Source organism: Aotus nancymaae, unplaced genomic scaffold (assembly GCF_030222135.1).
Source record: "Aotus nancymaae isolate 86718 unplaced genomic scaffold, 86718_ANA_hifiasm-v0.15.2.pri h1tg000011l, whole genome shotgun sequence".
NCBI classification, from domain to species: Eukaryota; Metazoa; Chordata; class Mammalia; order Primates; family Aotidae; genus Aotus; species Aotus nancymaae.
This window is the reverse complement of record NW_026988422.1, coordinates 54757298-54772663: the sequence shown is the minus strand read 5'-3', so window position 1 is coordinate 54772663 and position 15366 is coordinate 54757298. Positions and strand designations below refer to the sequence as shown.

At 38.1% G+C, this 15366-nt stretch overlaps 1 protein-coding gene across 5 annotated transcripts in view; it reads right to left on the bottom strand.

Moving 5' to 3' along the window:
- PCNX1 (pecanex 1) overlaps positions 1–15366 on the bottom strand; it is a 208747-nt gene that overhangs the window by 39944 nt on the left and 153437 nt on the right. For all 5 annotated transcript variants that reach the window (XM_021675042.2, XM_021675043.2, XM_012438164.3 and 2 more), the window contains 2 exons: positions 4699–4952; positions 1780–2010 (listed from right to left, as the gene is read on the bottom strand). In XM_021675042.2, the coding sequence (XP_021530717.2) occupies positions 1780–2010; positions 4699–4952 (485 nt within the window). The remainder of the gene's footprint in view (positions 1–1779; positions 2011–4698; positions 4953–15366) is intronic.

Genomic DNA, 15366 nt, shown 5'->3' with positions numbered 1-15366 from the left:
TAGCTGGACAAAATACAACTGATAATTTTCTTCTAAACAGATTATAGGAGTGGAAAATAAAACAGAGTAGGATTAGTGAAATAAGCTACCCAAAGAGACTGGGGTTACCCAAGTTTAGAGGTAAACCTTTTGAATATATAATTTATTACCAATGAGGAGGATTTCCTTGAGCCATGTTTATGACCTCAGCAATAATCTCTAAGAGAAAGGTCCTGAAGGTAGGATGGGACCCTGTTTCTGAGTGGATAGACTATGAACCCCTAGCCCATAAGACATCATAATTAAGTAATAACAAAATAACCAATATCGTCCAAGTCAAAGAAGAGCCATAGAATAATATGACCCTTCTCACTACTCCCCTCAACAAAAGTCAGTCCAAGGATTTGAGAATGGTATGCAAAGCATTTGAAGTATATTTTATTTATGAAAAAATAAAGCTGCTTGTTATATGTTTGGAAGAAAGAAGTTTAGCTTTGAGGTCCTCTATTTCCAGCTGTTGCATACGGGTCTTCTAAGCCTTTTGTGAGGTTATTTTATTCAACTCATTATCCTTCCTTTTAAGATGTACTACTTCGCTCAGTATATACTGCACATCTAGTATAAAAGCTCAAAGGCCACTGCTCAGAGAGGAAGTACAAGATGCTCCTGTTCTTATTGATGGAGTAAAATGAGGCCGATATGATGGCTGTCTTACTCTAAGTGGTGGCAAAGGAAGGACTAAACCAGGTGCTAAATCTGAAGATGGTCAGTAGGCATCTCCTAGACCACGATGAAGGAACCAGTTGTCAAGGTAGCTCACTATGTTCCATGATCACAGGTAAATCTGTACATAGGACACTGGTGGTCCAACTACACAAGGGTTTTGCTTAAAAAGCAGTAGTGGTGGTAGGAATCAGCTTTGTAATCACAGGTCTTGGCACTGCGATTATGTTACATGGAGTCTGACCCGGGGTGTGATACTACCACAAGAATCATGAGACCTAGAAGGAAGCTGCAGTTGCTGAAGTCCCTAACTCATCATACTTTTAGGATAAGACATGTTATCCAAACGTGTGGACTGGGAACAACCAGAATTAAAATCACCTAGGGTGATACAGACTTTTATGTCTCCAGCCTAGACCTAGATCAGAATCTTGCAAGTGGGGCTCAGGACTGTATTTTTACAAGTTCCTATGTCTTTTTTACTCACATTAATATTTGAAAATCAATGGTCTAGAGGCACACTGTCCAATATGGTAGTCACTAGCTCTATGGGCTATTAAATTTAAACCAGTTAAAATTAAATAAAATTTACAATTCAGCTCTTTAGTTGTACTAGGCACATTTCACGTTTCACAGCTGCATGTGGTAGTGACAGCACATTTCCAACACTGCAGAAAGTCTATTAGCCAGCACTGGTCTAGACTTTGTATTTCGGACAAAGACATTTAATTATCCTCAAGTGTGGCAGACAGAGGTGGAATTTCTTAAGGACTAGATTTTGGAGGGTAATGCATGGAATTTGAACGTATGTGCATGCATGTGCATGCCCAGGGTGGAGGGCCTGGGCAGCGAGACTGGGACACTGCAAATGAAATAAAGAGGGAGACCACTTCCTTTAACCTGTTTTGGCAGAGTTGGTTTGGCCCAACCATAATGAACCAGAAGGTTGTCTTAACCAGAAGATCAAAAAGAGGAAGGTCTGGAAAAACTAACCTCATAAGAACGAACAGGGACATTGTTTGTATCTTTGGAAAAACCTGGATTCAAAGAGTTGTAAATGAAATAGACAAACTCTACCTTTGCTCTTCGGGAAGAGCAGTACTCTATCCAGTTGAGGTAAATCACACAGAAACTCTCCCTAGATATGCCTGCCAGTCGGTGGTCATAGTCTTCATCAATGTTTGGATTAAAGGTCGGGTCCACATCGACATAATTGCGATCTGCACACAGACGAAGTCCTTCTTGCATTGTCTCATTAGCTAGCCACTCCTCTAGCTTAGAAGAGGTTGTAACATAATAAATGATACCCTAATATGAACAAGAGGGAAAAAAGGAATTCAGATTAAATCACAATTTCAATGAACTAAAATTCCTCAGTGAAATAAATTCCAATTATTTATAATGATAGTATGACTAAAAAGTATTTTATTCCCCCTCAATATTCTACATATATATTTTAAGAACACTATAATAATATATCTCAAGGCTTACTGGATGAAAAAACATTTAATACTTTAAAATCACAACCCTAAATTCAGCAAAGCAACTTCAAAACAATTCTATTTATTTTATTTTATTTTATTTATTTCTTGAGACAGTCTCACTCTGTTACCCACGCTGGAGTGCAGTGGTGCAATCTCGGCTCACTGCAACCTCTACCTCCCGGGTTCAAGGGATTCTTGTACCTCAGCCTCCCAAGTAGCTGGGATTACAGGCGCCCACCACCACATCTGGCTAATTTTTAAATTTTCAGTAGAGATGGGGTTTCAGTATGTTGGCCAGGCTGGTCTCAAACTGCTGACCTCAAGTGATCTGCCTGCCTCAGCCTCCCGAAGTGCTGGGATTACAGGTGTGAGCCACCATGCCTGGCCCTAATCTATTGATTTTAGAGCTTTTGAACTTAAGATATTTCAAAAGAGGTTAAAACAAACAAACAAACAAAAACAAAAACAAAAAACACTTTGGTGCATTTATGTTGAATAATTTCCTTATAGAGAGTTATTAAAGCCATCTGGTGGTCCTAGGTCAAGTTATAGAGATATATATTTAGAACTAGAAACAGAAAATGCCACACGCACATGTGAGTGAAAAAATATTGTGAAGTCAATCTCTAGCTTCCTGAGGTTAGGTTTAACCAAACATTAAATGGAAGGCTCAACATTCATCCCAATCAGCAAATAAGGTGGTTATAAGACATGAAAATTTTAGGCTTGGCATGGTGACTCATGCCTATAACCCCAAGCACTTTGGGATGCCAAGGTGGGAGAACTGTTGGAGCCCAGGAGTTTGAGAGCCTGAGTAACATACCAAAACCTCATCTCTACAAAAATAAAAATAAAAAATTAGCTGGAAGCATACACCTGTAGTCCCAATTACTCAGGAGGTTAAGGTGGATGTATTGCTTCAGCCCTGGAGGTCAAGGCAGTGGTGAGCTACAACTGTGGTACTGTATTCCAGCCTGGGCAGCAGAATGAAACACTGTCTCAAAAAAAAGAAAAAGAAAAGAAAAAAAGGTGTGAAAAGTTCAGATGTTGGTCATTAAAGCTTAGCACACATCTTCTTCTTAAAAATAGTGGCTTCACCTAGAAGCCTCTAAATCACAACCATACTGTATTTCTGTAAACTCTTTAGCAAAAACAGAATATCTGGTGCAGTAAAGGATTAACCTTGCCCAACTAGAGGTTTGGTCTTTACCCTCAGGTTCTAGGGGGTAACCTCTAAGCCTTGGGATGCCCTGCCTGTTAAAGAGTCCTTTTTCAGCTGGGATCCTAGAGCCACACAGTATCACCAAGACCTCTGGACGTCCTGGAGACTTAAGTTGGCCATGTGGATGGTCAACCTTGCCTACATGACAGGACACCAAGTGCGGGCAAGCTTCCTTGGTGGACAACACCCTGTGAGTACTGCCATGCTTCACTGCTGGGAGAAACAGGCATCTGCACAACTCTGCTGTGAGAGGACAACTGGAAGCCCCTTGACTCGGTGTCTCTGGACAATATCCTATGTACCTCTTCCTTTGGCTGATTTTAACCTGTGTCCTTCCACTGTAATAACATGAGTGTAATGTATGACAACTTTGCTGAGTTCTGCAGTCTTTCTAGCAACTTAATGAACCTATGAGTGGTCTTGGGGACCCTGAAATTACAGTTGATGTCAAAAGTGAGGGTGGTCTTGGGGACCTCTTGAATTTTGCAATACTTTTCTTCAGTTTATTGAATGAAAGTAGTGCAAAGCAGTGGTCAACAGCAAGGTCTTAAGATTCAGACAAGCCTGGGTTTTAAATCCCAAATTCTACTTGTTAGAGGACCTTGGGCAAGTTAACTTCTGATCCTTAAGTTGTTTATTTGTAAAATAGGGAAATACTTCTCTACAGAATTAAGATACACATATGTGTGTATGCATATTTGTGTATACATATTCCTTAGCATAATGCCTAAAACACAAGCTACAAATGTCTATATTATTATTATTATTATTATTATTTTTTTTTTTGAGACGGGGTTTTGCTCGTTACCCAGGCTGGAGTGCAATGGTGCGATCTCGGCTCACCGCAACCTCTGCCTCCTGGGTTCAGGCAATTCTCCTGCCTCAGCCTCCTGAGTAGCTGGGATTACAGGCACGCGTCACCATGCCCAGCTAATTTTTTGTATTTTTAGTAGAGACGGGGTTTCACCATGTTGACCAGGATGGTCTCTATCTCTTGACCTCGTGATCCACCCGCCTCGGCCTCCCAAAGTGCTGGGATTACAGGCGTGAGCCACTGCGCCCGGCTAGATTATTATTAATGAATGAATGGAATGAATTCCAGTAAACAAAGAAAAAGCAAGACCTTAGTAGGTTTATTTTTATGGACTTTTCTGGATCCTAGAGAATTTAAATAAGTACTTAGAAGCAAAGCACAAGCTTAAAAAAAAGTGCTTTGTCACATACACATATATATGTCATTCCCAAGAAGAAACCGATTACCTGAAGATCTAAGTAGGCACATACTCTTACCTTGACATAGTAAGTGGTGAGTACTTTCCGAAGATCAAAGACTTGAAGCATAGAAGCAGCGCTATTATCAGTGATGCTATAACCTTCTAGAATATACTTTGTGACTATCACTTCCCAAGCTAGCCATCGCTGGCTAAATGCAGCATTAAATGAAAGCATGTGAGGAATATGGCCAGGTTCACAACAGCAAAATCCTTCATCTTCCTCTACACCTTCAGTAATGGCCTCCACTTCCCGTTGTTGACAGTAGGTACCTTAAAAATAGAGAGAGAGAGAGAGAGAGAGACACCATTACAAAGGGGAAAAACCAGAAAATGGGAAAAATGAATGCAAGGACACCTGAGATTTAGAAAAAATACATATTTTATAGCAACTGAAAGTATGTGATGGATTTGTCTTAGAATATTCATTAATGAATTATAGCAAACTCCAGAAATCAGGCATATTCTATATTCATATCCTGCAAAAACACAATGTGCATTAGCACACTATGGGTTCTGAAAATTTGTGTAGTAAAGTAACTTTAATTTTGACTTATTTCTAAATGTTTCAAATGGGTTTACAATTGTGTTTGTATCAAATAAAGAACCAAAGAGTAAAGGCATGTTTCCTGAAGGTCTCAGTTAATTTTAAAAATACAAAAATCAGTGGGATGTTATTGAAGTAAAAATACAAAAATTTAATTACTATCACCAACATTTCCATAATAATGTTACATAGTGTTGACAAGAAAAACCCTTGACTTGAACCTGACATTGATATAAATACATGCTGTGGATGACTATTTAATAAGATACTCCCTAAAAATATACAGGCATACATTGTTTTATTGTACTTTGCTTTATTGTTATTTGAAGGCATTGTGATATCTACAAATTGAAGATTTGTGACAACCCTGTGTCAACAAAGTCTATTGGTACCATTTTTCCAACAGCATGTGCTCACTTCCTTTTTTCTGGATCACATTTTAGTAATTCTCTCAATATTTCAAACATTTTATTACTATTGTATCTATAATGATGATTTGTGATCAGTGATCTTTAATATTACTGTTGTAAGTACTCTGGGGTACCATAAGTTATGCCCATATAAGATGGTAAACTTAAATTGACAAATGGTATATAAACTCTGCTCCACTGACAAGTCATTCCCCCATCTCTCCCTCTTCTCAGGCCTTCCTATTCCCTAAGACACAACAATATTGAAATTTTGCTAATTTATAACACTACAATAGCCTCTAAGTGTTTAAGTGAAAGAAACAGTCACATGTTTCACTTCAAATCAAATGCTAGAAATAAGTAAGCTTAGTGAGGAAGGCATGTCAAAAGCCAAGTGCATTAATCTGTTGTCATGTTACTATAAAGAACTACCTCAGGCCAGGTGTGGTGGCTGATGCCTGTAATACCAGCATTTTGGGAGGCCGAGATGGGTGGATCACGAGGTCAGGGGTTCAAGACCAGCCTGGCCAACATGTTGAAACCCCATCTCTACTAAAAAACACAACAATTAGCTGGGCATGGTGGCGCATTCCTGTAATCCCAGCCACATGGGAGGCTGAGGCAGGAGAATTGCTTGAATCCGGACCAGGAGGTGGAAGTTGCAGTGAGCTAAAATAGTGCCACCGCACTCCAGCCTGGGCTACAGAGCTACAGAGCGAGACTCTGTCTCAAAAAAAAAAAAAAAAAAAAAAAAAAAAACTACCTGAGATGGGGTCATTTGTAAAGAAAAGAGGTTTAATTGGCTCATGGTTCCACAGGCTGTACAGGAAGCATGGCTGGGGAGGTCTCAGGAAACATAATCATGGTAGAAGTTGAAGGGGAAGGGGAAGCAGGCATGTTTTATGTGCTGGAACAGGAGAAAAAGGGCTAGGGGGAGGTGCTACACACTTTTAAACAACCAGATCACGTGAGAACTCACTATCATGAGAACAGCAAGGGGAAAAATCCGCCCCCATGATCCAGTCACCCCCTATCAAGCCCCTCCTCCAACACTGGGGATTATAATTCAACATGAAATTTGGGCAGGGACACAAATCCAAACTATATAACCAGGATAGGCCAAAAGTTAGGCCTCATGCACCAAATAGCCAAGTTGTGAATGGAAAGGAAACATTCTTGAAGAAAATTAAAAGTACTACTCCAGTGAACACGTAAAAGAAAGCAAAAAAGCCTTATTGCTGATATGGAGAATGTTTGAATGGTCTGGAGAGAAGATAAAACCAACTATAATATTCCCCTAAGCCAAAGCCTAATCCAGAGCAAAGTTCTGTCTACAATTCTATGAAAGCTGAGAAGCAACCAAGCTGCAGAAGAAAAGCTGGAAGCGAGATTTAAGGAAGCTGTCTTCATAACAGAGAAGTGCAAGATGAAGCTGCAGTAAGTTATCCACATCTGTCTAAGACCACTGATGAAGGTGACTACATTACATAACAGAGTTTCAAAACAGACTAAACAGCCTTATGCCAGAAGAAGATGCCATCTAGGACTTTCACAGCTAGAGAGAAGTCAATCCCTGGCTTCAAATCTTCAAAGGACAGTCTGATTCTCTCAAAAGGGGTTAATGCAGCTGCTAAATTTAAGTTGAAATGCTCATTTACCATTCCAAAAATGCTAGAACCTTTAAGAATTATGCTGAATCTCCAACTGTGCACTATAAATGGAATAACAAAGCATGGATGACAGCACATCTGTTTATAGCATGGTTTCCTGGATATTTTAAGCCTACTGTTGAGACCTTCTGCTCAGAAAAAAAGATTCCTTTCCAAATATTACTGCTTATTGACAATGCACCTGATCACCTGAGAGCTCTGATGGAAATGTACAGGGACATTAGTGTTGTTTTCATGCCTGCTAACACAACATCCATTCTGCAGTCTGTGAATCAAGAAATAATTTCACCTGTCAAGTCTTATTACTTAAGAAATAAATTTTGTAAGGCTATAGCTGCCACAGAGGTATTTCTCTGATGACTCTGGGCAAAGTAAACTGACAACCTCCTGGAAAGGATTCACCATTTTAGATGCCAGTAAGAACATTCTATGATTTATGGGAGGAGGTCAAAATGTCAACACTTATAGGAATTTGAAAGAAGTTGATTCTAACTCTCATGGATGACTTTGTGGGGTTTCCAGACTTCAGTGGTGGAAACAACTGCAGATGTGGCAGGAAGAGCAAGAGAACCAGAATTAGAAGTGAAATCTGAAAGATGTATCTGAATTGCTACAATATCCTGATAAAACATAAAGAGATGAGGTGTTGCTTCTTATGGTTGAGAAGAAAGAAGTTTCTTGAGAAGAAATTGACTCCTGGTGAAGATGTGAGCCCTGGTTAAAATGACAACAAAGGATTTAGAATGTTACATAAACTTGATTGATGAAGCAACAGCAAGGTTTGAGAGGACTGACTCCAATTTTGAAAGAAATCATACCGTGGGTAAATGTTATTAAACAGCATCATATGCTACAGAGGAATCCTTCATGAAACAGAGAGTCAATAAATGCAGCAAACTTCATTGTTGTCTGATTTTAAGATCTTGCCAAAGCCCCCCAACCTTCAGCAACCACCACCCTGACCAGTTAGCAGCCATCAACATCGAGGCAAGACCCTCCATCAGCAAAAAGATTACAACTCATTGAAGGCTCAGATGATCCTTAGCATTTTTTTTAGCAGTAAATTTAAAAAATTAAGATGTAGTACATTATTTCTTTAGACATAACGCTATTGTACATTTAATACACTACAATATAATGTAAACATAACTTTTACATACAGTAGAAAACCAAGCAATTTGCGTGACTGGCTTTATTGCAATATTTGCTTTACTGCAGTAGTCTGAACTCAAACATGCAGTATCTCCAAGGTATGCCTATACATACATATACATGTTTTTCAACATAGTAAGAACATATGCAATATTACAAAGTATCTTTTAAGCCAATAATATAAATGAAATTTAATCAAATGTTTTCTGGCATCTTTCGAGAGGGTCATGTTTTACTAAAGCAATCTTTTAAAATAAAAATAATTCTACTAATTCGCTATTTAAATTGATTTTAAAAATGGAAACATGGCTGAATGTTTTAGAGATACTGATACGGTTAGGCTGTGTCCTCATCCAAATCTCATCTTAAATTGTAGCTCCCATAATTCCATGTGTTGTGGGTGGGACCTAGTAGGAGATAAGTAAATCATAGGGGCAGTTTCCCCATACTGTTTTCATGGTAGTAAGTAAATCTCAAGAGAGCTGATGGTTTTATAAGGGGATTCCCCTTTTGCTTGGCTCTTATTCTCTCTTGCCTGCCACCATGTAAGATGTGTCTTTCGCCTTCTGCCATGATTGTGAGGCCTTCTCAGCCACGTGGAACTGTAAGTCCATTAAACCTCTTTTTCTTTATAAATTACCCAGTCTCAGGTACGTCATTATCAGCAGTGTGACAAGTGACTAATGGAGGTACTTATAAACTAGTTTCTGCTTATTTTGCAATTGCAGGATTTTTTCATCTATAGTCACAAACAAAATTAAAATATAGTTATTTTTTATGTGAACTTAGTCATATATATGAATTTTTTTTTCTTTGAGATGAAGTCTCACTCTGTCACCCAGGCTAGGGTGGAATGGCGTAATCTCGGCTCACTGCAACCTCTGCCTCCTGAGTTCAAGCAATTCTCCTGCCTCAGCCTCCTGAATAGCTGGTATTACAGGCACGTACCACCACACACAGCTAATTTTTGTATTTTTAGTAGAGACAGGGTTTCACCATGTTGGTCAGGCTGGTCTTAAACTCCTGACTTCGCAATCCGGCCGCCTTGGCCTCCCAAAGTGCTGGGATTACAGGCATGAGCCACTGTGCTGGGGCCACTTAGTTATATTTTGATATCAGTATTTTACTAGTTTTTCAAAGCTTTGAGAAATTTTGCTTTTTTCTCCATATGCTAGAACAAGTTAGAAATTTATAGAAGAAAATTCCTGAGTCTTTTTTTTTTAAATTGTGAAATGAAGTTGAGACTATTTCTTAGGTTTTATGTGTTATTACTTCATTTTTCCTTCTTTCTAGGAAGTTTATCAAAGATTTTTAAATGAGGAAATAACATGAGAGCTGTATTTTGTGAGGATCACTGTTAGTGGTGGACAGAAATCAGACGCAGCAAGAGGAAATGTAAAATTTTGGACATTTACTCAACTGAGGTCCTTGTTCATAGCAGCAGAATAAGGAGAAAGGGACACCTGAATTAAAGCAGAATATTTTTACTCTACCATACTAATCCCGTCTAATTCCACCCAATATACCCTACTAATATAATTTGCTCCAAAAATGAAGTCAATAATAAGTACAGGAATTAATATTAATAACTGAAAAAAGAATTTTTTTCTGAGCAAAATGTATTACTAGGAAATATTCTTTTTTCAATTATTAATATTAATTAATAGGGATTCTAGGATATCTATGAGGAACTATTACCAATTGTTCCCTGGATTAGCTGAATCTTTCAGCCACTTCATAGTGAATATTGCTGGTAAAACTAAATAAAACAAAGTCATGGAAACTAGACATGTTTAAACTAATTTAAATAAAAACGGAAAGGAATCCAGTCAGCAGACATACTATTGATGTGTAAAGTTTGACTTGGAAAACTGTACCTTGTACAGTTTATATTTATAAGTAAAAAATTAATATGGAAGAAAGTATAATCAGAAAGTTCTGATATAGACAAAAAAAAGACTGATAACCCAAATTTTTCATATAAAGTTCACATGAAAATAACCTAGAGTACCTGTAAAATCAAAATGGAAATAAGATATATGAATGGGTTTAACTAAGATCTACAAAAACTGATCAAGAAACTTGTTTCAATTTGCTTAAAAGTAAGCATCCAGGATAGACAGATAAAATTAAAAAATAATAAATTGGCTAAATGGAGTCTGTCTCAGAAAGTAGATAAAATGCTCAGCAGATCCAAATATCTGCCTGACAAAATGATGACACGTTTGATTAATATTTAGGGGGGAGGGGTGAGACAGGGGATCACACTGCAAAGGAAAGAAACCAAAGATTACATCAACATGTGAGCAAGAATATACTCATCCCTCATGAGAACTCTGGAATGAACTGAAAGAAGAAAAGGCTATATACTTACATTATTTAACCGTTCTATGAAACTAACAAAATACGTACTATATACTAATTGCTGTGTGTGATAGGTACTGGATACATAATGATAAATGAAGCACATGTGATTCCTGCCCTTTGGAATCTGCCTATATTCTGGAAGAAACATTGATCAACTTCAGCCCTGGACCAAATCCATGCTTAGAATAGTTTCAATATTTTTAGGGGGTCATTTAGAAGAAAGAAAAAACAGCAAAGAAGAATATGCAACAGAGAATGTGTATGGCTCTCAAACTCTAAAATATTTACTGTCTGGCTCCTAACAGAAAAAGTATGCCTTTGGCTAGAGAAAAAATAAACTTTAAACAATAAACCAACACAGTCACATGATGCATAACTATGGGGATACATTCTGAGAGGTGCTGTTAAGAAATTTCATTGTGCAACCATCATAGAATGTACCTACACAAACCTAGATGGTAGAGCCTACTGCACATTTTGGCTATAGAATATAACCTGTTACTCCTAGGCTACAAACCTGTACAGCATGTTATGGTAGTGAATAATGTCGCTAACAGTAACACAATGGTAAGTATCTATGTATCTGAACATATCTAAACAGAGAAATGGTACAGTATAAATATGGTAAAAAGATAAAAAATGGTACATCTATATATGGCACTTAACACACATGGAATTTGCAGGACTGGAAGTTGCTTTGGGTGAGTTACAGAGTGAGTAGTGAGTGAATGAAAAGGCCTAGGATGTTATTGTACACTACCATAAACTTTATAAATACTGTAACTTAGGCTACATGAAATCTAATTAAATTATTTTATTTACCAATAAATTTACCTGTTTACTGTAACTTTCTTAATTTATAAACTTTTAACTTTTAAAAACCTTTTGTCTCTTTTGTAATAATGCTTAGCTTAAAACACAAACACATTGTATGACTGCATAAAAATAATTTTTCTTTATATCCTTACTCTGTAAGCTTTTTTCTATTTTTAAAATTTAAAATTTTTTTACTTTTTAAACTTTTTTGTTAAAAACTAAGACACAAACACACACATAAGCCAACGCCTACAAAGGGTCAGGGTCATCAATATCACTGTCTTCCACCTCCACATCTTGTCCCACTGGAAGGACTTCAGAAGTAATGACACACATGGAGCTGCCATCTCCTGTGACAACAATGCTTTCTTCTGGACACTTCCTAAAGGACCTGCCTGATGCTCTTTTTGAGGAGGTATCACTTTTGGAAGAAGTATGTCCACAATAGGTTGCTTGGTTTGTTTCTTTCATTCATCATAGATTTGCTTGTATGCAGAAAATGTGGCAAGAACACTCCTCTCTATTAATGAACATCTTTTGGTATTAGGGTCCATGTTTTCAAACTTTTTAAGGAGCTTGTTGAGGTCTGCAAAAGCTTCTGCTAAACCCTTCACCATCAGTTTTCTTGGGGTTTCTTCTTTTTCTTCTCTAATAGTTTCCCTTTCTCTTGCCTGTTCTTCAGCTATGCATTCCTGTTCCAGTTCCAACATCCTCTCATTAGTCAGTTCCTCAGAAACCACCTCTAGGAGCTCATCAATGTCATCCTCATCCATACCATGATTAAAGTTGTTTGCCATCTCCAACCACAGCCATGTTGATTTTTGCAACCTCTTCATCCTTGGAAAATCCTTTAAAGTCACAGACGAACCTCGAGTGTCTTCTTCTAGATGCCACTCCTACCCACATTGGTGACATCACCTTAAGCAAGGTTCTTGACGCAGTCATAGATGTAATCCTTCCAGAATTGCATCAGTGTCTTCCTCAGTTGTAAAAATAGCCTAGGTAAACATCCTTCTCAGGTAGTTGGCCTGAAAAGCTGCTGTAACTCCTTGATCCATTGGTTGATCAGAGAGATGGTATTTGGAGGCAGAAATACCACTGATACTGGGGATAAAGATCACCAATAAAAGGAGGATGTGTGGAACATTATTAACAATAAGCACAATCTTGAATGATATGTTATTCTCCAAACAGTACTTCTCCATTGCTCTAGCAGAGCAATTCAGGAGGGCATCTTGGAAGAAAAGCTGGGTCATTCAAGACTTCTTATTGCTCCTGCAATACACTGGCAGTGTATGTTTAGTGGTAAGCTTGACGGCCCTGGGGTTCTCACTGGGCAAGATCACAAAGGGCTTCCATTTGTAACCTGCAACATTTCCCCAGGCAAGACTCTTTTCCTGTCCTTAATGCCTTGAAACCCGGCATTGACTTGGCCTCTTCATGGATGAAAAGTCCTTTCCAGTATCTGTTTTCAGAACAGCAAGCTTTCATCGATACTGAACATTTGCCTTGTCAAGTAATTTTCCTCACAATCAGCTTATCTAGAGTTTTCCAAAAATTCTTCAGCTGCTTTCACATCAGCATTTACAGACTCAGTACTTACCAGCTTTCACATTATGCAACAAACAACAATTCTTGAATAAAATCACCCAAAGCTATCAGAAAATTCAACACTGTAGTTGTGCTCAACCTTTTCTTTCAATATTGCAAACAAACTTTTTGTTTTGTCTGAGATTGTCATGATGCTGAAAGGTATATGCTTCTGTGTCTGGTCTTCAGTAGTTTCTCCATGTCTGATTTAGGCCCTTTTCAAATTTTTGTTAATCCTTTTGTCTTCAATGAAGTAGATCCTTTAATAGCTTTCATCACTTTGTTCTCATTCTTCAAGATCATAGCTATAGTGAAATGGGACATAATTACCTGGCAAGCAATAACCATTGCTGATTTGCCACCTTCATAGTCCTTAACCACTTTTAATTTAGCTTACTGGTCAATCTACTCGAAGTGGCCTCTTCTTGGCAACATTAGCTGTAAATTTTGTACACATAGGGGCCATAAAACAAAATGACACAAGATCAAATGAAACACAGAGAAAATGATGCAATCAAGAAACATGGTAAATGTGAGATGTATGAGTCTGCCACTGTCATAACGAGACATACTGTTCTAAAGTAAACTTTTTTTAATAAAAAAGCACATTCTAACCATAAAAAGTATAATATGGTAAACACAGTTATTATCATAATCTAGTACTATGTACTGTACATAATTGTATGTGCTAGATTTTTATATGACCGGTTAGCATAGTTTTGTTTACACCAGCATCACCATAAACACAAGTAATGCTATGTGCTAGGACAGAATGGTTACAATATCACTAACAGGAATTTTTCAGCTCCATTATAATCTTAAGGGATCACTGTGATACATGTAGTCCACTGCTACAGTCCATGACTGTGTAAGAGTCTAACGACAAACACAGGGTAAAACAAGATCATCACGTGGGACAGGTGGCTAGAGAAGACTTCTCTGAGAAAAGGACATTCAGGCAAAGGAATCAGTCAGATGGAGGATTAGGGGAGGAAGAGAGACGGCTGGTACCTTTTGGCAAAATGAAGGGCAATAAGGAGTTCTTAGTAAAGACTAGCACATCTAAGAAACTGCAAGAAGGCCAGTACGGCTACAGTGAGTGCAGATAGTGCTGTAAAGTGAGGATGGAGAAAGTGGCAGAGGCCATATCACAGAGTACTGTAGGATATGTTCTGGCAGTTGAATTGTATCTTAAATGCAATGAGAAGTCACTGAAAAATTTTAAGCATGGGAATGTCATGATCAAACGTGTCTTTTAAAAAATCCTGGCTGGTGTGGTGGCTCACACCTATAATCCTAGCACTTTGGGAGGTCAAGGCGGGGGGGTTGCTTGAGCTCAGGAGTTCAAGACCAGACTTGGCAAGATGTTGAGACTCCCATCTCTACCAAAAAAAAAAAAAAAAAAAATTGCCAGGAGTGGTGGAGTGCACCTGTAGTCCCAACTACTCAAGAGGCTGAGGCAAGGGGATCCCTTGAGCCCAGAAGTTTGAAGATATAGTGAGCTGTGATGACGCCACTGCACTCCAGCCTGGGTGACAGAGCGAGACCCCTGTCTCTTAAAAAAAAAAAAAATGCTTATGTCTAAGAATTATAGGTATCCCTTGTTACCCAAATCTGTAGGAGTTCAAATAGTAAGGGTTACTCTATTTCCAAATTTGAGTTTCAATTGGCAAATACTTAGCATTTAGACAGCAAAAGACTTATCCAAAAGTTTATTTGAATCTACTCAATACCAGAGAGTGAAAATCTGGATAACTTTTCTGATTTGGAGAACTACTGATCAACATGATGGAGTGAGCAGATGGTAAGAAGAACCCCTTTCCATTTCACATACATAGAAATGTTAGATAAAACAGCCTCCCACATAGATGTGTTTTAAAAAATTAAAATTAAAAAACAAGGATGAAGTCTTCAGGTGCCAAAACTTAAAAAGGAAGCTAAAAGTCACAGCAGTAGTAGGAATGGTGGTAAGGGTATGCTAATTTTTGGATGAGCCTAGTTGAATTAGGTTTGAACAGCCTGGGGTTAAGACTCTAGAAGAGACAGAATTAAGGTCCTAGGCTCCTGATGGAGAGGCAGAAACAAATATTCATAAGACAAGAATAGGATATTTTGAATGGCAAGAGAATATGAAT